Source organism: Indicator indicator, chromosome 2, assembly GCF_027791375.1.
Source record: "Indicator indicator isolate 239-I01 chromosome 2, UM_Iind_1.1, whole genome shotgun sequence".
NCBI lineage: Eukaryota > Metazoa > Chordata > Aves > Piciformes > Indicatoridae > Indicator > Indicator indicator.
The window spans coordinates 9199140-9224632 of record NC_072011.1 but is presented as its reverse complement, the minus strand read 5'-3'; the positions used below and the strand labels follow the sequence as shown (position 1 = coordinate 9224632).

General features: G+C 42.4%; 1 protein-coding gene across 4 annotated transcripts in view; it reads left to right on the top strand.

The window, feature by feature from the left end:
• MAP3K7 (mitogen-activated protein kinase kinase kinase 7) overlaps positions 1-3501 on the top strand; it is a 46629-nt gene extending 43128 nt beyond the window's left edge. For all 4 annotated transcript variants that reach the window (XM_054399146.1, XM_054399149.1, XM_054399148.1 and 1 more), the window contains one exon: positions 1312-3501. In XM_054399146.1, the coding sequence (XP_054255121.1) occupies positions 1312-1492 (181 nt within the window). In that variant the 3' untranslated portion in view covers positions 1493-3501. The remainder of the gene's footprint in view (positions 1-1311) is intronic.
• Positions 3502-25493: the final 21992 nt, after the last annotated feature.

Here is a 25493-nt window from a genome sequence, read left to right as displayed (position 1 = left end):
GGGCTTCGGTTTGCAATACATCCTGTTGTGTTGTGCTTCTCATAATTTCTGTTTTCTGTCATATACACTCCCATGCTAGACCAAGTAACCAGCTTGTTACCTAGCCACCAGAGTCTGACCCACTGCAGGCAAGCAGTTGATAATGAGGCACTTGCCTTGGTGAGCAAGGTAATGGGAAAAGAATGTGCATAAACCTCTTGTAGATTAGAAGCAGCATACAGACTGGAGAAAAATGCTGCTGTAAGATCAACCTCCTATCATCTATTTGCTTTTGGCTTAACATCCTGAAAGCAACTTTTTTGCATGAGGAGATACTGAAACTAGTGTGAAGATCTTTATTTGATTTTATTTCTGTTGTCCCAAAGGGCAAATAAATTATGTAAATTGCTGTTTCAAAATTGTTAGATCTGTACCTTTAGATTCCTACTTTACCTTTTTATCTAGGAAGTGTGAATACCCATTTCTCCCAAACTGTTTTTTTTTCTTAGTCAAAACATAACTTCCCATAGATGTTAAGATACAGTGTTGAGACTGATGAATTTAATGCTGGTTAAAGTTTAACCTCTATAGAATTATTAAGTTTTCTTTAACTGTAATTAAAAAACATAATGGCAACAATTAACATGAACTTTCTCCTCTACTGTTTTGTTGCTGCAATGCTGCTGGCAGATTGCCTTCTTGTCACCTCATAAACAAATAGTAAAACAAACTGCCACATGAGTTTTGCAAGATAATTTATAGCAAGTTTATCAGTGTGTTTGTTCCGCTAAAATGGTTGCTAAAAAACATATTTTGAATGCTTATGGCATTCATGAAGTGAAATGACAGTTAGAAAAATATTTTGCTTGGTTCTTCCACTGGTTTTAAGAAGTTCAAGTCCAAATAGAAAACAGCACTTCACTAAAAAATTACCAAAATTGTTGCATTTTCATCTTTTTTTATTTTTTAAATGTACATAGTTAAGCTAAATTGGAGTTGAATATATTTATGAAATTCTGTGTTGATTCTTAGATGTTTTATTGTGGCGTGTAAACCTGTGTCTGAAGGACAGTATACAAAGAACACTTTTAGAGAAATAGAGACTTGCAACTATTTTAAAGTTTAAATGTAGATTTGATTTGGAAGAGAATTTTTCCCTAGACTACAGTAAATTATAGGATTTTTTTAATTACTTTTTTTTCCCCAGAAAATACCATCAGCCATGAGTTCAGACTGATAATCAAATACTGATTTGAAATGTGTGAAGTCGTTTACAGACAAATAGAAGTAGATTATAAATGACAATTACTTTTGTTGTTGTTATTATTTTAGACAAGAACTAATAGCAGAACTGGACCAGGATGAAAAAGACCAGCAAAACACATCCCGTCTGGTACAAGAACATAAAAAGCTGTTAGATGAGAACAAAAGTCTCTCAACTTATTATCAGCAATGCAAAAAGCAATTAGAGGTCATCAGAAATCAGCAACAGAAACGGCCAGGCACATCATGATTTCCTGGGACCTTTGAACTTAAAAATATGCACAGAAAAGACTGATTATTTTTTTTATTGTTACTACTATCCCTTATTATGACAACTCATGAGTGTTAGCTTCTTGGTGTGATCTGTATTTGTCTGCTACACTTAACATCATTTAATTTTCTTTTTCCTATGGTGGACATCCAGTTCAACAGGTTAATCGAAGAAGGTGAGAAAACAATGACTTGAATTAACCAACAGCCCTCAGTTTAAAGCAAGCCCCCAGAGGCTGTGTGCATGCTCCTTGTGTGAAGGCTAGCCTAACACGTGCTGAAAACAGCTGCTAAGTTGTAAGATCTTGGGTTTAGTTTTTGGTATTACCTCGATACGAGCAAAACGAAAACTTTCCTGTTTAAGAACAATTTTGTTCCAGTGTCTCATCTCAAACTATTAATATGATGGTTATTTTTCAGGACTTAAACATGCACCAAGCTGCAGAGGTGATGCTGGCTGACCAGAGCAATTCATGATGCATTAGGGATGCCTTTTACCTGTAGACGTAGTGTATTTTTTCCCACATGCAAAATGGTATGCAAACTGATGCCAGCATCCTTGGTTCAGTGCTTGATAGCCCTGCATTTTGACTAATATATTTCTTGTAATCTTGCATTCATAAAATATTTGAAGTAAAAAGCTGTATTTTCTTTCTTGGGGGGAATGACCTACAGTTTCCTGCAAAAGTTATGAAGGGGATCACTGGGCGAGGTTGATCCCTTATATAAAAAAGAGAAAGAATCAAAAATGTGTGAAGTTTTTTAAACGTCTGAAGCTTTTGTCCCTGTAGCATCTTTGGAAGGAAATTCAGAAGCATATTGATACAAAACTTTAAATACTTGTTTCCTTTATACCACTTCTTGGATTATTTTTTCCCCCTACAATTTATTTGCTGAAAAGCATTTAACCATAAATGCAGATAAGTTTGGTTTAGATTGGGAGAGAAGGATTTGGGGAAATGAATTTACTTCAAATAGCAAATTAATAAATGGAGTTGAGTATGCACATAGCAGAAACTATTAAGAAAATTAGGGAAAAGGCTCCATCAGGAGTCTGTGATTCCACTCACTTGAACATAGTTCAAAGGAAGTCCATCACAGAATGGTTGCTCCCTTTGTGGCTGAAGAGTTGCATTTACCGAACTCAAGCAGAATATGTAATGTTTGGTGTCGATACTTACCGTTATTACATGGGAGAAAATAACTACTTGTTTACATTGTTGATCGATTGTGAATTAACTTTTTAACTGGTACCAAAATGAGGCATTTCTAAATATAATGAGAAATTATTCTTGACATAAGCTTTTGGCGTGCTCATTTGTGGGCAGGGTTTTAATAACACTCTTCTGCAGAAGGAAAAGAAAAAAATTGAAGTTTTGTTACCAAGCCCTCAAAATACAAGAGGAATCATCTGAAATTTGACGCACGCTTATTTCAAATGGATAATTATTCATAAGAGCCCATGAGCAGAGCTTGGAAAAACAGTAAGGGCAAAAACTTTCCAGTCTTCTCTCTTCCTCTTCCTGCTTACCTGATAAAAAGCATTAATACTGCTGTGCTTATCTGTGTGCAGCAAAGGTGACAAACAGTTTACTGAGCAGTGTCATCCTGTCTGGAAAATAAATCTATTTGTGGCAAACCTTTGGGAGTTAAAAACCCTTCCCTCATTTTATTTAAATAAATGAAAGGTTATCATTCCCAAAACCTTAGCAGATAATTTGATTAGTTAGCTGAAACTGATATTGGGATCAGCTTAAGGGCACACATATTTATAGCAAAATGTAATTGGCAGAGAAAATGACTGTAGTATTAGGAATAGCACAAGTTATCCAGAGCACTGCCATTCACATACATCTGTCCATCTACTAAAATGGACATGCTCAATGATCAGCAGCTTCCTTAGCATATGCTGAAGCATGAAGTAGAGCAGCATAAATACTAATGCTCAACTTCAGGTGCATGGTTGATAATTACATACACAAAATCATTTCCCAGGACAGTTTTTTACAGTTTGCCTTGTTATAGAAGAGCAACACTAAAGGGTAAATCAGCATTGTATATGAAAAGTCACTTTGTGGCAAAGTTGGAATAATGAAAGTGAATGCAATGCTAACTTAATGGTACATGATAGAAGTCTGTTCTAGCAGTTGCTTATGACTTTTCAGGGTTTACATTACATAGGGTCTCGAAATTGTGAAGTACTGTGCTACCATACACGGTTGAACTCGGCTCCAGTCAGTACCTAGGTTATATGGCTTTTGTAATTTTCAAAGGGAATTCAGAGTTCAACCTTTTGCCTTCAAATTGCCTCTTTAACTCCACCAAAAATTTTAAAAGTATTTTCCCAGATTTCTCAGCAAAGCATTCTGTGTGGCAAAATCTTTGTAACATAAAACAAAACCCCCTGTAACAGTAGAATATAGTGGTTTGGGCTAAGAAGAGTTTTCACAGCTTAATTTTCAGTGACCTTTAGTATCTTCATAAGGCTCTTGTTTTAAAGTTGTTTACAAATGTACTTTTATTTTTCTGTTAAAATACCTGGAGTGTTCAGGAATTTTTTCATGTATTCTTTTGTCCAGTTAAAGCTGTTCCTCTAATGACAGGGGTGAAACATCTAGTTTCGTCTGGGCACTGCCTTATCAGAAAAGGTAGCAGGCTCAGCTTTTTGTTAAAGTATGTGTTCTGTAAAATACTGTGTCATTGAAAGTATGCTTCTGTACACTTCTGCCAAAAATGCCATTTTTAGGCTTTTTTGGTGTATTTTTTTTTTCTGATGAGAAGTAGAAGATTGTAATTCAAAACTTGTACATAAACAGTGAATGATTTCCTATGATTCGGGAACGAGAAGTGTGGCTTTCTGCTACAGGGTTTTATTGCATTGTCAGGAATCTAATTAATAAAAGCTGAGAGATTTCCACAAATATGTAGTAATGCCCTAGCGCCTGCCAGGGTATCCTTGATCCCTGATGGAATCCCACATGGGGTGTGGGGGATAGATCATCATGCAGTTGTTCCCACCGCTGAAAGAAAATGCTTCTGCTATTAGCTCTTCCCTTCCTGTGTGCAGAAGTAGGGTGTAGGATAAATAGTCCCACTCATAACTGAGTGTCAAGATATTTTAAGAATGCCACATCTTTCACTGGGATATTCTGAAAAAGGATTCATGGAACTTTTCTACGTTGTTCATAATGGATTTTATTGCTTGAGTTTCCACTGCCATACCACAGGCAGAGCCAGCCTCTTAACTGTCTCCTTGCCTGTGAAGAACACAAAATTGTGCTTCAGATCTGTTCTGAGCTGCTTTGAACAACTCAATCGTTTTAGGTGCTCAAAGCTACAGAAAAGTTTGAAGGGATAAGGGGGGTGGGAGGGCCGGGGGAGAAAAAAAAGATGCAGCACGCTCAGCTCCTCAAAACACAGATTTCCTTGTGGTGATCTGGTTGAAGGGCAGGTATGCCTCTGCGCATGTATGCACGTACATATACACACTGTTAGATGTGTAAGTGTGGAGAGCTGCATACAGCAAATCAAAATTGAGAACGATGCCTTTTTATTTCCAAAATCTGAGCCTTCTGTAGTTAGCTTTTATTTACTTCAATAGCATCAGTAGATGCGGGTGCTTAAGGCCTGTGAGGATCAAGGTCTATAGACACAGTTAGAGGTATGTGTATGTGAGTGCATCAGTTATGGTTTTGTGCCCATCTAACCCTTTTCTGCTTCTTGTAGGGACAATTCAGAGTTTTCACCACACCTGAACAGAGTTGCTACAAATGTTTAGATTTTGAACCTGTATCCTGACTCTGCTCATGGAGGAGTACTTAATGAAAGAGCAAAAGGGAATTTAGACCAAATATTTACATTTTTAGCTTATCAATGAAATACTGTCTTAAAATACTTTAAAAGCACTATTAATCCTAGAACTTTAACCTAAACAGGCATTAATGAAGAAATCTTTTTTTATATAAATAGCCTTGTGCTTTACACTGAGTAGTAAAACTTTGAAATACTCAAAGGATATAATAGGTTTGTGTTCACATAATTACACATGATTTGCCTGTACCCCCCTGCTAACTTGGATAAAGGCAGCCCAGCTACTCTTGTGCTTGGGAACTGTTGCCTTTTATGGACAGAAAGAGAGGAACAAATTGCTGCGTTTTTACAATGTTAAAAGCATATTCAGCCCTCTGAAGCAAAATGCACTGGGAGAGACAGGCCTGGAAAAAAGCAGAGTGCAGCCCCTGCCTCCTTGGTGTGAGACTACAGCTCTTCACCGGTGCTGGGGGAGATGGAGGTGACACAGTGCACCCCGTCTGTGGCTCCTCAGCAGCAATGCACAGGCTGCAGCTGCAAGTTGGTGATCCTGAGGGTCTTTTCCAACCTGAATGTTTCTGTGGTTCTGTGAGTTGTGGCTTCCCTCAGACCTCTTCCTGGTCTTAAGCAACAGGTGCTCCCTTCATAAATACAAACCCACTAATGCTGACATGCAGACTGGTGGAAATGCACTTCTCTTTTCCTGGCCCTGCTTTTCCCTCCCACTGGTGCTGAATAGGACAGGCTGTAGAGCAGCTGCACATGGGCCACTTTTCTGTGGTATTTAGGCAGAGGACCAAGGAGTGACCTGTACTCATACAGCCTGTGGGCTTAGGGTGTGGGATGAGACACAATTTTAACTTACAGCAGGAACTTAGGAAAAATACCTAGTTGTAAGAGACTTTGGTGATCATATGAGGTGGATAAGCCTAAGAGCTCTGAGTCTGTTCCTCTCCTTTTTCACATGAAGCAGCAAGGTAGTCCTTCACCTACTGGGCCACTTTAAGTTTACTTGCAAAGCCACCATGATGTGGTGGCAATGTGAAAAGAGGGGTGGCCAAAAAGGTGCTTAAGAAAATGAGAGTTGTTTGCAGTTAGCCTCTTATGCAGCATCGCTGCTGTCAATACAATAGACTATGCAGACTTCTCTCCAAACATGGACAAAGTTACAAACATTAGGCTAAGAGAGAGAATACATTTTCCTGCCACCTGAGGATGTCTGTATTTGCCAAGCTGCTATGGCAGGAGTATTGCCATGAACATCTTTGTTCTCATGGGCTTCAGAAGAGCCTGCCTGTGCCCATCACCAGAGGACAACTCAAAACAGCTGTCTCCAAAAAGTTAAACCTGGTACGTGCACATCAGACTCTTATTTAAGTTCCTTACCTCATCATTAGCAACGTGGCTAGAGCATAGCCGGGAATTGTTCGTGAGGTAGGAGGTGAAGCTAATTTAGCTTGCCCTCTGAGGGTTGCCTGGGGTGTGGGTCTGCTGGGCACAAACTGCTTCTGTCAGTAAAGTGCTTGGACAGGACCTAAGAGGCAGAGACAGCACAAGGAGCTGTTTTGGTCAGTGCACCTGTGCCTTACATCAGCACAGTGCCATAGCTGAATGGTAGGCAGGCCAGCCCATAAGAGCCATACTGCTGTTTTTCACTAGAGGTCTTTAGCCACCACTCCAGGTGTCCCTCAAGTGCTGGCAGACACTGAAGGATGTAGCAAAGTGTGAGATTTAGGGTGAACTTTTTATGCTCATGAAATAATAGATACCAAGAGATGGCTGAGGTGAGATTGGTTTCATTTGTTCTGAAAAAAAAAAACCAAACAGAAAACCCCCCCAAAAAAAAAAACCACAAAACAACACAACCAGCAAATAAATGAGGGTGAGGGTCACTGAGCACACTGTGGATCAGGGAAACACACCTATAAGCCTTGGCACAAGCCCTGCCCGAGTGCACTACCAAAAGAACCATGTGGTGAAACAAGTGGTGTGGTAGAGGCTTCATGGTTGCTTTTGTCTGTGCTCTAACTTCTCAGACTTGAAAGGAGAAAGAGGACAAAGCCTTAACAACACAGCTGGGGACCCAAATGTGGCTGGCTTATTGTTTATTTTGCATATGGTGGTATGCCCCACCCAAAAAAGTGCTGTAAGTCAACCTGAGTTTTCAATCTCGAATGCTTTAATTGTGTGGTTTTAGAGCCACATAACCTGCACCTCCTGGGCAAACCTCAGCCCAGCTGAGGGCTATTCCTTTTTCAAGAGTGGAAGGAGCAAATACATTCATCTCGAAGCTACTAGCAGCAGCAACTTCTTTTCTCCAGGTCAGTGACTTGAGCCAAAGTGGGAAGGGCAGAGGAATTTGCCCCTTCATAAAGTATAAGTTTTTGTCGAACTACTACTGGAGCATCTCTTTTTAATATAATCCTGCTGTGGTAAATCATGAACGATGAAAAGGGATGAGCATTAAGAATGTGGTTTGGGTTTAATTGTCTGAGAGCTCAAATATTGGGAAAGTTTTTCCTTCCCTGATGCCCAGACTCGGAGCTAGAAGAAGAGTTAGCTGATATAACCAGTGGCACACAGATTTTCTGTATTCAGCTCCTCCAAGTATAGTCTCTGCCAGTGAAGCCCATGTACAGAGATTAGAGATTTGCTAAAGGTCATAAAATCTTAATTACATAGCAAATTACTCTAGAGAAGTTTAGCCTTTACTTGATTTAATCAAGACCAGACTTACTAACAATGAAATGAGTAATTTTCAGGATGTCTTTAGCAGGAAGAACATCGGTCTAATGGCAGGTGTTGATGTTACAAGTTTTTAAGTAGTACTGTCTATTTTTACCTGAGTGGTTATTTCCAGTCTGGGTATTGAAGCTGAATCACAGAAACATTGAGGCTGGAATAGACCTCTGAGATCATCAAGTCCAGCCTCTGACCTAACACCACCACATTGACTAGACCATGTCACTAAGTGCCACATCCAATCTTTCCTTAAACGTCTCCAGGGACCAGGGATGGTAATGTCCCTGTTTCATTCCAGTTTCTAATTACCCTTTCCATGAGGAAGTTCTTCCTAACATCCAACCTAAACATCCCCTTGGCACAGCTTCAGGCCATGCCCTCTTGTCACAAGTCGCCTGGGAGAGAGCCAGACCTCCACCTTACTCTAACTTCCCTTGAGGTACTTGTAGAGTGGGATAAAGTCTCTCCTGAGTCTCCTCCAGGCTAAACAACCCCAGCTCCCTCAGCCTCTCCTCATCAGGCTTTCCCTCCAGTCCCTTCACCAGTCTTCTTCTTCTCCTCTGGACCTGCTCCAGCACCTCAGTATCTTTCCTGAAGTGTGGCCCAGAGCTGCAGATGGTACTCAAGGTGAGGCTTCAGCAGGGCCGAGTACAGGGGCAGAATTCCATCCCTAGTCCTGCTGGCCACTATTCCTGATACAAGCCAAGATGCCATTGGCCTTCCGTGCCAGCTGGGCACACTGCTGGCTCATGTTCAGTTGGTGTCAACCAGCACTGCCAGGTCCCTCTCCAACAGGCTGCTCTCCAGCCACTCATCCCCCAGTCTGTAGCACTGCATGGGGTTATTGTGGCCAAAGTATAGGACCCTGCACTTGACCTTGTTACACCTCATACCATTGACCTCAGCCCATCAACCCAACCTGTCCAGGTTTCTCTGAAGTGTCTTCCTACCTTCCAGCAGATCCACACTCCCCACAACTTGGAGCCATCCATGAATTTACTAACGGTATACTTGATCCCCTCATCCAAGTCATCAATAAAGATGTTGAATAGAACTGGGCCCAGTACTGATCCCTGGGGGACCCCACTGGTCACCAGACACCAACTGGATACTGCACCATTCACCACCACTCTCTGTGCCAGGTCATCCAGACAGTTTTTAACCCAGCAAAGGGTGCACCAGTCCAAGCCATGGGCTGCCTGCTTTTCCAGGAGGATGCTGTGGGAGATTCTGTCAAAGGCTTTGCTGAAGTCTAGGTAGACCACATCCACAGCCCTCCCCTCATCTACCAGGTGGGTCACCCAGTCATAGAATGAGATCAGATTGGTTAGGCTGGACCTTCCTTTCCTAAACCCATGTTGGCTGGGCCTGATCCCCTGGTTGTCTTGTACATGTGGCTTGATGGTACTCAGGACAAGCTGCTACATAACCTTGCCAGGCACTGAGGTCAGGCTGACAGGCCTGTAGTTCACCAGATCCTCCTTTTGGCCTTTTTTCTGGATGGGCATCACATTAGCCAATCTCCAGTCATCTGGCAACTCATGCTGGGGAGAAGCAGAACTTTGGGTTCAGAGAAAGTGAACTTGCAAAGTCCACTTCTGAAATCAAACCAAATGCTGAAATCTCAAAACTTTGAATGTCTGGAGAGTAGCCAGGCAGAAAGGGATCTGGGGGTACTGGTTGACAGCCAGCTGAACATGAGTCAGCAGTGTGCCCAGGTGGGCAAGAAGGCCAATGGCATCCTGGCCTGCATGAGAAATGGTGTGGCCAGCAGGAGCAGGGAAGTCATTCTGCCCTGTACTCAACACTGGTTAGACCACACCTTGAGTACTGTGTCCAGTTCTGGGCTCCTCAATTTAAGAAGGACATTGAGATGCTTGAACGTGTCCAGAGAAGGGCAACAAGGCTGGTGAGGGATCTGGAGCACAAGGCCTATGAGGAGAGGTTGAGGGAGCTGGGGGTGTTTAGCCTGGAGAAGAGGAAGCTCAGGGGTGACCTTATGGCTATCTACAACTACCTGAAAGGAGGTTGTAGACACATGGGGGTTGGTCTCTTCTCCCAGGCAACCAGTGACAGAACAAGAGGACACAGTCTCAAGCTGTGCCAGGGGAAGTTTAGGCTCGAGGTGAGGAGAAAGCTCTTCACAGAAAGTAATTGGCCATTGGAATGTGCTGCCCAGGGAGGTGGTGAAGTCACCATCCCTGGAGGTGTTCAAAAAAAGATTGGATGTGGCACTTGGAGCCATGGTTTAGTTGTCAGGAGGTGTTAGGCATTAGGTAATAGGTTGGACTTGATGATCTCTGAGGGTTTTTCCAAACTGGTTGATTATGTGAAAATGGATTTGCAGGCAAACTGGCACATTAATCCAAATATCTGAAACTGGGCAGGGAAGCAAACGGTGTGTTACCTTCACACCTCCAGGAGAGAGAGTGTTTCAAAATATTTGGGTTTTTTTCAGCTCTATCTAGGTCTGAGAGGCTGCCAGCAAACCATGCCTGGCTGAATCCTTTTTACTGTCACAACTGCAAACAGTATCATGTTCTTTGCTCTTTAACATCAAGTTCCCAAAACAGTACAGTCCTTGATAGGTGATCAGTGTGTACAGGGCTCGGAAGAGAGTATGTTCTTCTTCGTTTCCTAGGGAAGTCTCACTAAGACTATAGCAGTAGCTGCAATGTCCAAGTGTCTTACAAATGGTTTGTAGTGATAAGCAGCTTGCTGCTTAAGGTTACTTTGTTTCAACTGGCTTCTTGCACTAAAAGACGGCGTTTCCTGTAATTACCTATTGCGCTCCAAACGCCATGAGGATGATCATCAGAGGGCTGGAGCACCTCTCCTATGAAGCCAGACTGAGAGAGTTGGGGCTGTTCAGTCTGGAGAAGAGAAGGCTCCAAAGTGACCTTATTGTGGCCTTCCAGTATCTGAAGGGAGCCTACAAGAAAGCTGGGGAGGGACTTTTTAGGATATCGGGTAGTGACAGGACTAGGGGGAATGGAATAAAGCTGGCAGTGGGGAGATTCAGACTGGACATGAGGAGGAAGTTCTTCACCATGAGGGTGGTGAGACCCTGCCCATGGAGGTGGTTGAGGCCCCATCCCTGGAGGTGTTTAAGGCCAGGCTGGATGAGGCTCTGGCCAGCCTGATGTAGTGTGAGGTGTCCCTGCCCATGGCAGGGGGGTTGGAACTAAATGATCCTTGTGGTCCCTTCCAACCCTGACTGATTCTATGATTCTGTGAAATTAAAAGGCGATCTCTAAACTGAGATTGTAGAAATCCGAGGTTTAGTTCACTTGGTAAAGCAAAAGAACTGTCCATCCTGGCTGTGTAATATAAAATTATCTGTAGTAGCTCTCTGTCAGATGGTGCTGCCAAGTCTCAAGAACCCTTTTTGCTTGCAGGATGAATCAGTTGAATGTTTTACAAAGTGCTTTAAAGAAGTTAAAAAGTGCTGACTGATTATGTTCTGGTTCATTGTCCCTCCTGCTGTGTAATGGACAAGTGTGCAGTAGCTCTAAAATACACATTGAAATACAGAAGCATTCAGGCAAGTCATTGATTCATCTGTATTCAAGCCACCACAGCAGCATTGTGAAGAATTTTGCAAGATCATCACAACAGATTTCTCAAATCTCAGTGCTATCAACTCCATTGTCTGCCCTATGGTCCAGCCTGAGCATGTCAAGAAAAGAAAAGTGGCCACTTCCACAAGCCAGTCAAAAAATGAATGTAGCATCAGTGATATTCAACTGCTTGCAGAAAAATATTGTTGTACAGTATGGCAATGAATCATAGGCGATGATGTTCACTTACTAACTTGGCAGAGATACACATCCCTTAAGAATCAGATGATGAACACTAAGCACTCTGAGCACTCCTGAACTGTTATGATCCTGTGGCTGGTATTTGCTTGGACTGATGTTCCTATATGGTATCTGCTCATACCTAATCATTGCTCTGTGAGTGATGATAGTGCACTAATGCTGGCTCCCCTTTCTTTCAGGCACAGCAGAGTTTAAAAACCTTCAGTGTGATTGTAATCAAGCCACAATTCTGGAGATCTGTTGTTTTGCTTTGAAGAGATGTGGGAAAGAAAACTACAGCTTTCTCTGTATTTTTACAAGCTGAGCATGCTTGACAGGGTTGGAAAACCTGCCCCAGTGTATCAGGGCAGCAGTGAATGAAAGACTTTCTGTTGCTGTGACCTTAAGCAGCCTTCTCTGTGCCAAGGATCAGGCTTGTAAAGGGGTGATGCTGTCTCTGTTCTGCATGTGCCTATTCCCATTTTTTGACCATTTTGACCATTTTGTCAGAGCCCAGCCCTGAAGTAGGTAACTGGAGTGGTGGTAGAAGTATTCATAAAGATGCTTTTCTCCCATTTGCTTTAAAGGCAAGAGAGATGTGTTCTTCTGCTTTATGTCAAGCCATGAGCCTAGTTCAGGCTCCTGAAGTGGATAATGCAGGCCTACATCTGTCTTGCCTGGCAAATCAGCCCTCTGCCCCCCCAGCATAGACTGACACATAGGTGGATATGGGCAAGATTACTCTCAGATACCTTTAGCATTTGTGAATACCCCAAGGAGTCCCTATATGTCAGCATCTGCCAATGAGAAAAACCAGAGATGATACCTACACCCATTTGTGTAGGTTGTGTTTGGATTGTGCTGAACACATTTTGGACTTTAAAATCATTTTATATCCAAATATATATTTAACCTGTAGTTTTCACCCTGAAAGTGTGTAGTATAACCTGCCCTTTTATTTGGACCAAGGCTGATATTAGATATGTAATGGCCAGGCTTATCTAGTTAACCCTAGAATTAGTAATATGAAGAGCAGCACGAGTCAGATGTATCTTCTCTGTGTCTACAGGCAGGCTGCAGGAGGACCTGTGATAAGAGGAAGTCTTGTAGCCACCACAACTCTTCACCTCAGGGGTATTAAGTTGTGGCATTGGTCTCGCAAGGTGAATGCCTGTAATCTAGGCTAATGTTGCTCTATGTTTGCCACCCAGCAGACAAAACAAATTAATGGTGTGAGTCATTGTCAACTCCTGCTAAACAAGCCGGTGGCCTAGAGATGAAAGGCTCTGTATCCGAATTGTTTTCATTAATTGCACTGTGGGGCAAGGATAGATTTAATTTCAAGGACAGGAATATTACCCTCAATTCCTTTCCTTAATTGAGTGTGGAGAAACAAGAGGCGTAAGCAAGGGAAGCAGAGAACAAGGCCATGGGTCATTAACACTGTAATCTGGTCTCACAGGCAGCAGTGGCTTGTGAAAAATGGCACTGCAGCAACCAGGAGCCAGAAGCTTGTTTGGCAATGTACAGAGAACAGACAATAGGAAAATCTACAGCAGTGATTGGATTTTCACCAGTATTTAAATGCACAAGCACAAGCTTATCATGATAAACCAGGAACTGAAGCTCATCTTGCAGCAATTAATAGAGGGGGAAAAAGAAAAAGAAAATGCTGCAGAAGTCTCCATGTGTGATGCTGGCTCCATGGGAAGCCTTTAAGGGAAGAAGATGTGGTCATTAGGCCTACTTTTATTACAGAACACTTGCAGAGTATTTCCCACATGAAGGCTTCACACTTTCCAAAAAGTGTGGTTACAGGAAAATAGAGACTCAAGGGAGCATAGCTTCCAGAAGGTCCAAACCTAATTTGGGAATAAGATCCAAGTTTCTTGCCTGTCCACCCAGCAATTTATATAGTGGGCTGTGTCGGTGTGAGCTGAAATTCCCCCCGCACCAACAATAACCAGGCTAGCTCAGTCTGGAAGCAAATGAAAAGCTGTATTTACAAGCAGAGTCTAAAATCTACAATGAAATGCAATGAATATATACAAATATACAAAATTCACAACACTTACAAATATATACAATCAACAGAAAAGCACAACCAAGCTCCCTTTGCTTCCCCCCAAGGGGACCCTCCCAAAGGGGCCTCTCTCTCTCCCAGGAGCTTCCCCCCAGACCCTCCTGGACAGAGAAGCAGAGTTAGTTAAGCAGAAAGTTGTTAACTTAGCTGCCAAGGTCAGTGTGTTATCTTCAGCCAGAAGAGAAGAAGAAACAGCAGCCAGACAGCCCAGCAACTGCCCCCACTGCAGAACGCAGAGAGTGCAGAATGCCTACTTTGTTTTGGGTAATAGTTCTTAAACATTTCTATCCATCCAATGAAAGTGTTTAGAACAATCAGTATTTTGCTTTCTTACACCCAATAGTGACTTATTTACATTCTCTCACTTTCTCTGTTTGAACTTTGCAAGGAAAAATTAAAAAGACAGTTTCAAACCATCACATGGGCTCAGGTGATTCTGTCCCTAATTAAATATCAGTTAATCAGTACAATTCAGGATAGGCTTCTCTGCTAGAGCATACTTGGCATCTTTTTAGTTAGCAAGGATTGGGTAAATTGTTATTATTATTACTTTTAACTGCTGTTTGCAGCTAAGTTGATTAGACTGATACACGTGGAAGTAAACCAATTACAAACCAGGTCAGCTGTTATTGTGAAAGTGGGATAACAATGAATGAATCTTTTGGATATGCACAGTAGGGTGATGAAATTACATCTTAATATGAGATAATTAGTCTCCTACCTATAAAAGGTTTTAATAAAAGACCATGGGTTTGGGGCTTGCCACAAACTAGCTGACTCTGCTTAATCTTGCTCAGGGTTTTAACTGTTAATGACATAAAACAACCTAAGAGATAACTTTGTGGTAATGCTCTAAAGAACTTTGTATTTCAGGGAGAGAGTAAAACATTGTAAACCAGGCACATTGTACCTTGTTAAAAATTCTGTAAAAACATTTTTCAATTATTATATCTTGTTTTTGTTGTTGTTGAAATAAGAGGTTAACAGAGAGCTATTTATATCATACATTTCACTTCTTCCTTACAAGGGACTGTCTTTAATTACATTAAAATGCTGTGCAGTTAGGAAAGAATGTGCCTAAAGCTGTATCTCCACATGCAGTGCTCCTAAGGAACAATTTCTCACCAAGCTCAAATTCTTTCTTCTCTACTATTTAGAACACAGGAAATGCAAGATCATCTTCCTCTTATGAATGCAGCAGTAACTGCAAAACCATAAACAAAAATGCATTACTTGCTTGTGACACCAGTGAGAGAGCAAACAAAAATTAAATACATTCATGTTTCACATCTATCTTGAGAAAACCTTTATGGTTCTCAAAGTAATAACTTTTCCTAGTCTCTTGACTTAGCTCAGTTATTCCTGGCTCCCTGGAGGCCCATAGTTTTGAGAGAACTGTGGCCTACTTGCCTTGAGGAACAGGGCCAAATTCTCTTTAAAAAAAAAAAGGGGGGGGGGGGGCAGGCAAAAATAAACAAACAAACAAAAAGATAAATTAATGCCAGAGCTTCTCTCAGTGTTTCAGAAAACACAACCAAGTTCAGGAGGGGACAGCCAAACCCCAGCACACTGGCACTGGGTGCTGCATTTGTTCTCAGGGTACCATTGTTGTGTTAGAGAAGATGTAATTTGTCATCTCTTGCAGAAATTTCTTTGCATGCCTACCTCGGGGTGCTGCTACTTACCTGGGGGCTCTCGTCCAGCCCCAGCCATGGAGCCAGCCAAGGCCAACGCCTGTTCAGTGGAGCATGCCCAAGATCTGTGTCACTATACTCTAACTTGTCTTTTTTTGATCAGTGGCTTCTTTATGCCCAGCTGAGGTTTCTTTTTACTGTACTGTTCATCACTGAAGGTAAGGCAAGTGCAGTGCACAATCATCCTTGTTATGGGTTGAAGACTAAATGCCAATATAGAGAAACAAGTACATGATCAACAGAAATTGGCCTCTACATTCAAGCCACAGTGGAAAAGATACGTAATTCCTCTTTTTGTTGTGCATACTAGTAGACAAATCAATGTATTTTTACTATATGAGTGGTAATAAATGAACACAGTCAGCTTTGCAGTAGCCAAGACACAGCATTTACCCTGGATCGGCAAAAAGCCACTATAAATTTGAAAAAGTTAATTAAACAGTATTGAAACTGACAGCAAGGGCTAAATTATATCATGCTATAACCTCGATTTCCTGGAGGTGAGAGAGACTTCTGCTGAAGGAATGCTGAGCAGCATGAGAAAGATTTTTTTTTTTTTAACCGCATTGCTCATGGAGCCCTTCAAATCCTGCCACTCTGCTCCTCAAATGTGATGAGATCCTGAATAAAGACCTAGCAACAGAAAAATGGTACCAAATAACCTTCATAATCCCTTTTGTACAAGGCAGTTTTTCCCTTGCATTAACATGTCAGAGCACTGACAACTTCATACTTACTAAGACTTTTTGTTTTGCAATGTCCCACAGAGCAGTGAATTTTGTCCTACTGAAAGCAGTGATTATGCAAAAATATAGGACCTTTTTTTCTTTTTTTTTTTTTTGTTGTTGTTTCCATTGCCTCTGGCAGAATATCACAGCTTTTGAAGAAGCAACTCTGCTCTGCAGAGAGAGAGCTCAACGGGCCTGCTGACTTAAGATTTGATTGCAAATGAGCAAGTCTTCATTGTGCACACATTTCATTTCAACACTGGCCTGGGAGTGTTCCTGAGCTAATTAAAATGCACTAAGTAGTCAAATGGTGGTGCTGAAAGCTGTTTTACAGCTTGGAAATGGGAATTGCAGTGGTTTCCTCCTTCTGGTCCTGAATTGTTGCAAAGGAACATCATGTGGAGCCTGTTCAATACACAAAGCCTCTCTAATGGGTGCAAAATGGTTTTGTGTCTGAAATTAGACATTGTTAATAATTTAAGAGCAAAGAGAATGTGCACTTGGGCAGAGGCTGGTGCATGCAACCACTACAAAAAGCCTACTTAAAACCCAGGCTGACCTTGATGACAGCTAGACAGGCTTGAACACAGAAAAAAATCTTGGATTTTAACAGTTAAGTAATCTTAGACACATCTGAAATTAGTCATTATTTAATGAAGACCTTGGATGTTACTTTTGCTGTAGGATTTTCCACATTAAAAAAAAAAAAAAAAACAACAAACAACACAGTACCTAAGTCACCCAAATTAACTGAGTAGCCCTTGAAATGACTGAAATGGCCGAAGGATCCTTTCAGTATTTGCAGCTGCCACTAAAGAGCAGAAGGACAAGTGCTGCTCCAGGTGGTGACTGCCTGGGTAAGCCCTGGCATAAGCCTCAAACCTATAGTGCCTTCTTTAAGGAACTTCTTTATTTGGAGTATGCCAGAGCACTGCAACAGGCTGCCCAAAGAGGTGATGGAGTATCTGTCTCTGGAGACTTTCAATATCCACCTGGAGGTATTCCTATGTGATTCTGCTTTAGGTGATCCTGCTCCATCAGGGGGGTTGAACTTGATGATCTTCAGAGGTCCCTTCCATCCCCTGTGGTTCTGTGACTCAAAAAGTGCTTTCTGGACTCCAGCTTCTGCCTCAGCAGCAGGAAAGGCTCTTTTCAAGGCAGAGTTGTGGCATTTGCACCACTCTCATCCTTCTACATGGCATAAAAGATGCCAACTAATCACTTAGACATAAGGCATGTCTGCGTTCAACTATGTGCTCTCTCAAAATTTTTATTCTTTTTTTTTCCCAGTGGTGCAACCTTTATAAACTTACCAGTGACTTACCTGAGTGTGACAGAAAGGAAAAGAAGGTGTGTTTTTGCATTTCCTTCTGCCAAATGTTAATGTAGTCTCACAGTCACCTATGGAAACTGAAAGGGTGGAAAAGTGAATTTTCCTCTTCTCGTTGCAATTTAAAGAAAGTATGTGGAAACTATTTTGGTGGATCTACAGTCTGTATCTTATTTAAAATCCAAATTGTCCATTGAGTAGATTTCCACTTACTCTAAACAGAGCTCTGGTGATTTACATCAGTTAAGAATCAGCTCCTCATTTCCTGTAAAGCTGCTTACATCACTCTGTGGTTATGTGCACTCTATCAAGCATTTAAGCTCCATTTTTAAAGAGAAGAAACCCTCACCAAGCTTTCTGTTGCAAATACAAGTTTGAAGTGATATTCCACGATGAAAACATGATTGATTTTCCCCTTCCAGAGATTTTAGTGATATTCAGTGCTATTTTAGGTACAGTAATCTGTTTAACAAAATGGAAATATTTCGTCTTGTTGGTTTCTGTGTCAGTATTTGTCCTTTCTATTATGTTTTACAAAAAGTCATTACCACAGACCGTTTTCTTTAAACTCAGCATATGAAACATGGCTTTTCTGGAGCTCTGATGTGCCATCAATTATTTAATAAGCAAGAAGTTCACAACTTAACTAAAGGTTATTATCTATAATAGACATATATGCTTGTATTTTCCCAAAGCCACGTATTTTGACCTTTTTGTTATACAAAAGAATAAACTGTTTCTGTGTCTGTACAGACTATGATAGGACTGTTCCACTATGAGAGTGGTGGAACACTGGAACATGTTGCCCAGGAAGGTGGTTGGGGCCCCATTCCTGAAGATATTTAAAATGAGGCTTGACAGGGCTCTGGGCAACCTGATCTAGTTGAGGATGCCCTTGCTTACTGCAGAGGGGGTTGGGCTAGATGACCTTCGGAGGTCCCTTCCAACCCAGACCATTCTACAAATCTATTCCACTGGATTTTGCACTGCTTGCTTCAATGATTTTGATAAAAAAAAAGTTTCAGCAGGTTTATGTTAGAAAATAAATGCAAGCACTGCTGTACTTTTTTGAACACTGTCAGTATGGTGTAAAACTTTGTGTTAAAACCAACTGTGGGCACGGTCAGACTGCAACACACAATACACTCCTGAAGATCATGCTCCTCTTGGGAATGATTCAACTTTCATATAAGTGAGGCCATTTCTAGTGAGATAACACTTTCTAAAAAGAGCCAGATGAGTTAGGTATCTGAGCTGCAGGCTCAAAAGGGTGTTTGGCACTGAAAACCTAGATTTCCACTGAAGTCAGTGGGACTTACTTGCCTAAAAGACCAAGCTGCTTTAAAAGACAAACACTAGTTGGTCATATTGGTTTGATCTGGCATCACAATCCCATGAAATAATCAGCTCTTTAGCCATTTGTTATCAAAGCTAGGGACATCTAATTTTTACTCCTTCTGTAGTCATTGGCATCTCTGAAACAGAAGCCCCTAGATGTGAAGCAACACAGACCACAGGAATTTGACATTTAAGCTCCCAAAAATGGGCAATGCTGAAGAGTGGTCCATCAATCCCACAGCCAGGCACTGGGGAATGGGTATCAGTCACCATCAGTGGATGAAGGAATCAGTCTTCTGAGTGCATGTGTTTATTATTTTCAAATGGGTGAAGGCTATTAAATCATTGGGGAAATGTAATATTTTTAACCTAGTCCTACTGGAATTACAATTTCAAAGACACGTGGAGGAGTTTTGTGTTTGCAATGAAACCCCAGAGCTGCTTCAGTTTCTTTTGGGGGGATATTTCTACCCCCTCCCCCTCATTATTCATGACATAGATGAGGAGGAACTTCCCCAACGGGAAGGAAATTTTCTTGACTGATGCTCACAGTTGTGATAGCTCGGAGTTAATTATTGGATGTGGTCAGCTGAGATGTTGTGTCTCTGATTTATTCCTGGAGGAAGACATAGTTGAGGCTTTGTGGGAGAACTCCCTTTGTTCATTCTAGGAACCTGTACTGAAGCAGGTAGGAAACATTAAGCAATCCATTATTTTAAAAAGAAAGATTTTTTAAATCATAATGCCTGGAAGCACCTTAACTCTAGACAACTGGAAATCATTTTCTAAAATCTCTTATTCAGTAAGAATCATTTAATTCTTTGAAATGTAGGCCATTTTCTAGTCATTTTCTGCAACAAATGGGACCAGCTCAATCTGTTCTTCACAATTTAGTAATTCAAAAGGACATAACTGAATTTTATTTTAATGGTAATTGCAAACTCATGCAGAAAATGTAAATGCACACTTCCCGATTAGCTTGCAGCATAAACCATGGCTTCTATTAATGTATTCCAATTTGTAATTCTTTGCACAGTATGAGATTTGAAAGCTGTGATTAAAATTAATTAGGTTAAGTAAAGTTTATCCCCCCTGAGCACTGCTATTTGAAGAAAGAAATAGTAAAACACTAGCTACATCTGGCACCGCAGGAGGCTAAAGTATCACAAGATGCCTTTTTTCAGAGGAGTTGCATGCTGCTTTTTTGGTGTGCCATAAGCACCATGTGTTCCTTTCTACCAGCTAATTGGGAGCTGTTCAATTTTTGGGGTTTGTTTTGGGTCTTTTTTTTTTTTTTTTTTTTGCCTCTTGTAACTGTTCTGGAGCTACAGTGTCTGTATGAGCATCTGACAAACCAATCTTTCTAATAGAGTGGATGACATTAATTTGCAAGTGTCGTCATCACTGCCTAGCTAGGCATTAAATTGCTGCCCCACCACCGTGGGAAATTAGTCTCCCAAGTTCAAGAGGCAACAGAAATATTGTCCTGAGGGAGTGCCTGGAGGTTTTGTTTGCTTGGTTATTTGGTTGTTATTAGTTGGGCCTTGGCCAAATCCTTTTTAAAGGTTTTTTGTTGGTTGGGCTTTTTTTTTTTTTTTTTCCAGAGAGGGAGTTTTTGGATAAAAAGGAGTACAAGTGTTGGGAACACTGAGCTTGCTGGAATAGAAAGGGCATTTTGAAAGAAAGTCATGCTTTGACCTCCTCTCACTGGTCTAGAGACCACAACTGTCTGAAAACATTGTGTATCGTGCCTGTGTACTGGGTGTTACACTCTTTGATTTCTGTTACAGCAGAGTTGGCAGCTAATACCCCCAAATCTGGTCTTTTACCATTCTCTGTATCTTCAAAGCAACTGACTGAGCAATTCTTTATAGGTGAATCCTTCTGCAATCAGCATGTCACAGCCAGACTCTTGTGTTACTGGATATTGAATACACTTGAACCAAAAGCAATTTTTTTCCTAGAAGCAGGATAGTATTTTTGGAGACTAATACCATTTAGTAACCAAAGACAAAGCTTTCATTCTTCTCTGATGAAGACAGGCTGTTCCCATCAGCAGAAAGTAAGGGCACTGTGCCAAATCCTCACTCTTGAAAATGTTTTGTCTTAATGTTGAGTGCTCCCTTTGCCTTCTCTTTCAGCCTTATCTCACCATGCACCCATCAGAGCCCTCCCTGTTCCCATAGAATCAACCAGGTTGGAAGAGACCTCCAAGATCATCCAGTCCAACCTATCACCCAGCCCTATCCAATGAACTAGACCATGGCACTAAGTGCCTCATCCAGTCTTCTCTTGAACATCTCCAGTGATGGTGACTCCACCACCTCCCTGGGCAGCCCATTCCAATGGGCAATCACTCTCTCTGTGAAGAACTTCCTCCTAACATCCAGCCTATACCTCCCCTGGCACAACTTGAGACTGTGTCCTCTTGTTCTGGTGATGGCTGCCTGGGAGAAGAGACTGACCCCCACCTGGCTACAACCTCCCCTCAGGTAGTTGTAGGCTCTAATGCCTGGAGCCCTTCTGTGCTTGCATGGTTACTGGGATGCCCCTCAGGAATTCAGTCAGATGGTACTGTGAGGGATGATAGGAGAACTAGTCTGAGCACGTCTTGCAGAGAGCAAAGCACAATGGGCTTAGACCACAGCACTCACTAGACAGCCCAGCAGATAATAGAGGGTCACACTGACATAGGCATGGCCCCCAGGTTAAGGCAGTTCTCAACTGGATGAAACTTTTAGAGGAATTAAAAAACCTGGAATCTAAAGCACACTCCAGGTCAGCAGCGAAATCTGAGAGGAAATATTAATTTAACCACCTCTGACATTGTCATGTCATCCAACTAGAAAAGAAATAGAAACAGGAACTATTCAAGGTGAGGCTCAACAGGACTCTGGGCAACCTGATCTAGCAGAGGGGGTTGAACTAGATGAGCTTTGGAGGTCCCTTCCAACCCAGACCATTCTATGATTTCCCCCTCCACTCTGTTCTGGTGAGACCCCACCTGGAGTACTGCATCCAGTTCTGGAGCCCCTGTTACAACAGAGATCTGGACACGCTAGAACATGTCCAGAGAAGGGCCATGAGGATGATCAGAGGGCTGGAGCCTCTCCTATGAGGACAGACTGAAAGAGTTGGGGCTGTACAGTCTGGAGAAGAGAAGGCTCCGAGGTGACCTTATTGTGGCCTTCCAGTATCTGAAGGGGGCTACAAGAAAGCTGGGGAGGGACTTTTTAGGCTATCAGGTAGTGATAGGACTAGGGGGAATGGAGTAAAGCTGGAAGTGGGGAGATTCAGGCTGGACATGGGGAAGAAGTTCTTCACCATGAGAATGGTGAGAGCCTGGAATGGGTTGTCCAGGGAGGTGGTTGGGGCTCCATCCCTGGAGGTGTTTAAGGCCAGGCTGGATGAGGCTCTGGGCAGCCTGATGTAGTGTGAGGTGTCCCTGCCCATGGCAGGGGGGTTGGAACTAGATGATCCTTGTGGTCCCTTCCAACCCTGACTGATTCTATGATTCTATGATTCTGTGATGATTCTATAAAGAGGCAATTCTGCTGTTGGCACCCTTGCTCCAGCCCAATATTAAGAAGCACAGCAACACATGAGGTGTGATGCCTTTCTCAGCCAAGCAGCTGCATTCCCTCACCTTCTACTTCACTGTCTGAAGTCAGGTGCTGCCCAGAAATCTCAGTGCTGGTGGAAGTGTGAGGCTAAGCTGCTGCATGTGTCACATGTTGCATGTGTCACATGCATGTGCCACAGGTTGGCACTCAGGGCAAAACTGCTCATTTCTATTTCTTTGGTGTGAGAGCTGTAAAATAAGAAAGGGGAAATCCCATTAAAATGAAAATGCTTTACACTACTTCCCTGACAGTAATTTTTGTCCAAGAAGGAAAGACCAGAGAAGATACAGTCATAGGCTCCTTTAGCTATGCAACTGCCATAGCCCGTGAAAGCACTGCCATTGGGGTGGTAAATCAAAGGAACAGAAGACTTTGCAATACTGTGCAGAGCCGCAGGCTTCACAGGGCGATTCATAGTTTCTCAGGCTCAGGAGAAACTCTGCAATCCCCGGGACTATCATCCTTTTAACTCAGGCCAAAAAGCTACACCCAGTAATTCCTGTTGCTGGTAATTCACCTGAGCTTCAGCCATGTGCTTTAGCAAATTGGCAGAGAATGGAGGGAGTATCGTTAGGTCTGTCATGACAGCAAATCCTCACTGAGGAAATGACACAAGGCTATGGAGCCCAGTGGACTCACTGCACCCAAGCTGGGTGTGAAGGGAAGGCTGGGGAGGCAGCAGCAAGAGGGCTGCAGCTGGCTGGGTTCTGCTGTGCCTGATTTGAAAGACACCCACCCCACAGGGCATGGAGGGTCTCACTGCACCTTCCTGTCCTTCGTGCTGCCAACAAAGCACCAGAGCAGGTCTGAGTCTTGCATTCAGCCAACAGCAGGAAGAGGCTTTATATAATCCAAAAGCACTCAAATTGCTAGATACCAAGATCTTGCATTTTTAACTATCACACTCAATCTGTCCCCCTTCAGCTGTCCCTTTTCCTTCATTACCTCCTCGTTACAGCAGTGACACCATGACTGCTCTCTTCTTCCTGCACTCCTGTACTCCTCACCCCCACTGCAGCATACATAAGCCAAGAAGCATGGGTTTGCTTGTTTACTGAAGGAATCTTAGAGCATTGGGAGGAGAAGTAGAGACAATTACAGAAGATGTGGACAAATATGACATGCTGGCTGGTGGTACTGTCAGCACATAGGTAACTGGGAGTGGGAGCAGGGTATGATGAAGGACATCAGGAAAAGGAGAAGCGATACATATCCATGGAGCTTTGGCCAATGCAGGATATTCATGGGAGTGCAAAATGTGAAGGCCAGTATGAGACTTTGGTAAAAGGGCTTTCCACGCCCCAGTGTTTATTCACCCTTTCATACCCCATATTAGGGAGCATGAGAACAGCCAGTCTGAGACATTACAAAGATCCACCAGCCCTTCCAGATTGTCTTTGATGGATGCTTAGAGAAACAGGACATAGATGCTGAGATCTTCCAGCACACAGTGTCAGTGTGTGCAGAGAACAAGACAACACTGATTGCTTATTATTTACCTCTGTAACTTCAGACTCTGGGGACCTGGTGAAGCTGGAGAAGTATTTGAGCAGCTGGTGAGGACAGTAGCTCCATGAAGAGTCATGAGTTCCAGCTCTAGAGCCCAGGCTTGGCCAGAGGCTGAGGGAGCTGGGGTTGTTAAGCCTGGAGAAAAGCAGGCTGAAGGGAGACCTTCTAACTCTCTACAACTCTCCGAAAAGAACTTGGGGTGAGGTGGGGGTTGGTCTCTTCTCCCAAAGAACAAGCAACACAATAAGAGAAAACACCCTCAAGTTGCACCAGGGGAGGTTGAGGGTCATGGTTTAGTGGTGACCTGGTACTGCTGGGTTAAGGGTTGGACTTAAAGGTCTTAAAGGTCTCTTCCAACCAAAATGATTCTATGCCTCAGCTCACCACTATATACTACAGCACAAGACATTTTTACAACCTGTTGCTAATTATGCAAATTATGCAAATTAGGCAAAGTATGCTGGGCTTGGGTGAGTAGCTTGGATTTCTTTAGTGCTGAAAGCTGTAGTACAAATTGTTGTGTTTCATGAACCTTCTTAGCTGCTGAAGTACAAAATGATACCAGCTGTGGAGTATCTTGAAAACAGATCTTCCTATACCACACTTACCCTTTTCCCATGTACCTACAGAAGATGGTATGTCATCAACAATTAGCTAGAAAGATCTTGTAAGATTAATATTCCTATTTCTCCAATACTGTGCCAACAACTATATCTCTTCAGAGGTTTGCTCCAACTGTTTCAAATAAGCCTCCCCTCCCCGAACAGCAATCTAGTGGACTACTCTACAGTCAATATTTGTCAAGTAAGGATACTCTACAGTCAATATTTGTCAAGTAAGGAGTCATTAATTTGGCCACTTACTCTCTGAGTTTGGGTAAACCAGCCCATTCTCCCCATAGCTCATGCAATGGAGCTTGGCATGAACTGAATGGGCTCCTGGAAAGTAATTTTGCTGAAGACAGGCAGTGATGGAACCAGCTGGGGATTACCAGGCAGAAGTACACAGAGAAGGTACGAGAGGCTCTGCCTGACAGATTCTGGTGGGAGATTGGTTTTGTAAGAGTTGGGTTTCTAGCTAGGAGAGCACATTCCTGGGCTGACAGTGCAGAGCTGACATTGCAAGGCTACTTCACAAGTTGCTAACCTCTTGCCTCGTCCAGTGCTCTTACACAGGCTTTTGCTGCAAGCTCTTTAAAATTAGGCGTTTGGGGTTTTTTTGGTTTTTTTTTTTTTTTTTTGTTTGGTTTGGTTTGGTTTGTCTTGTTTTGTTTTGTCTTGTTTTGTTTTGTTTGGGAGGGGGGGAGGTTTGCTTTATGCCTGAA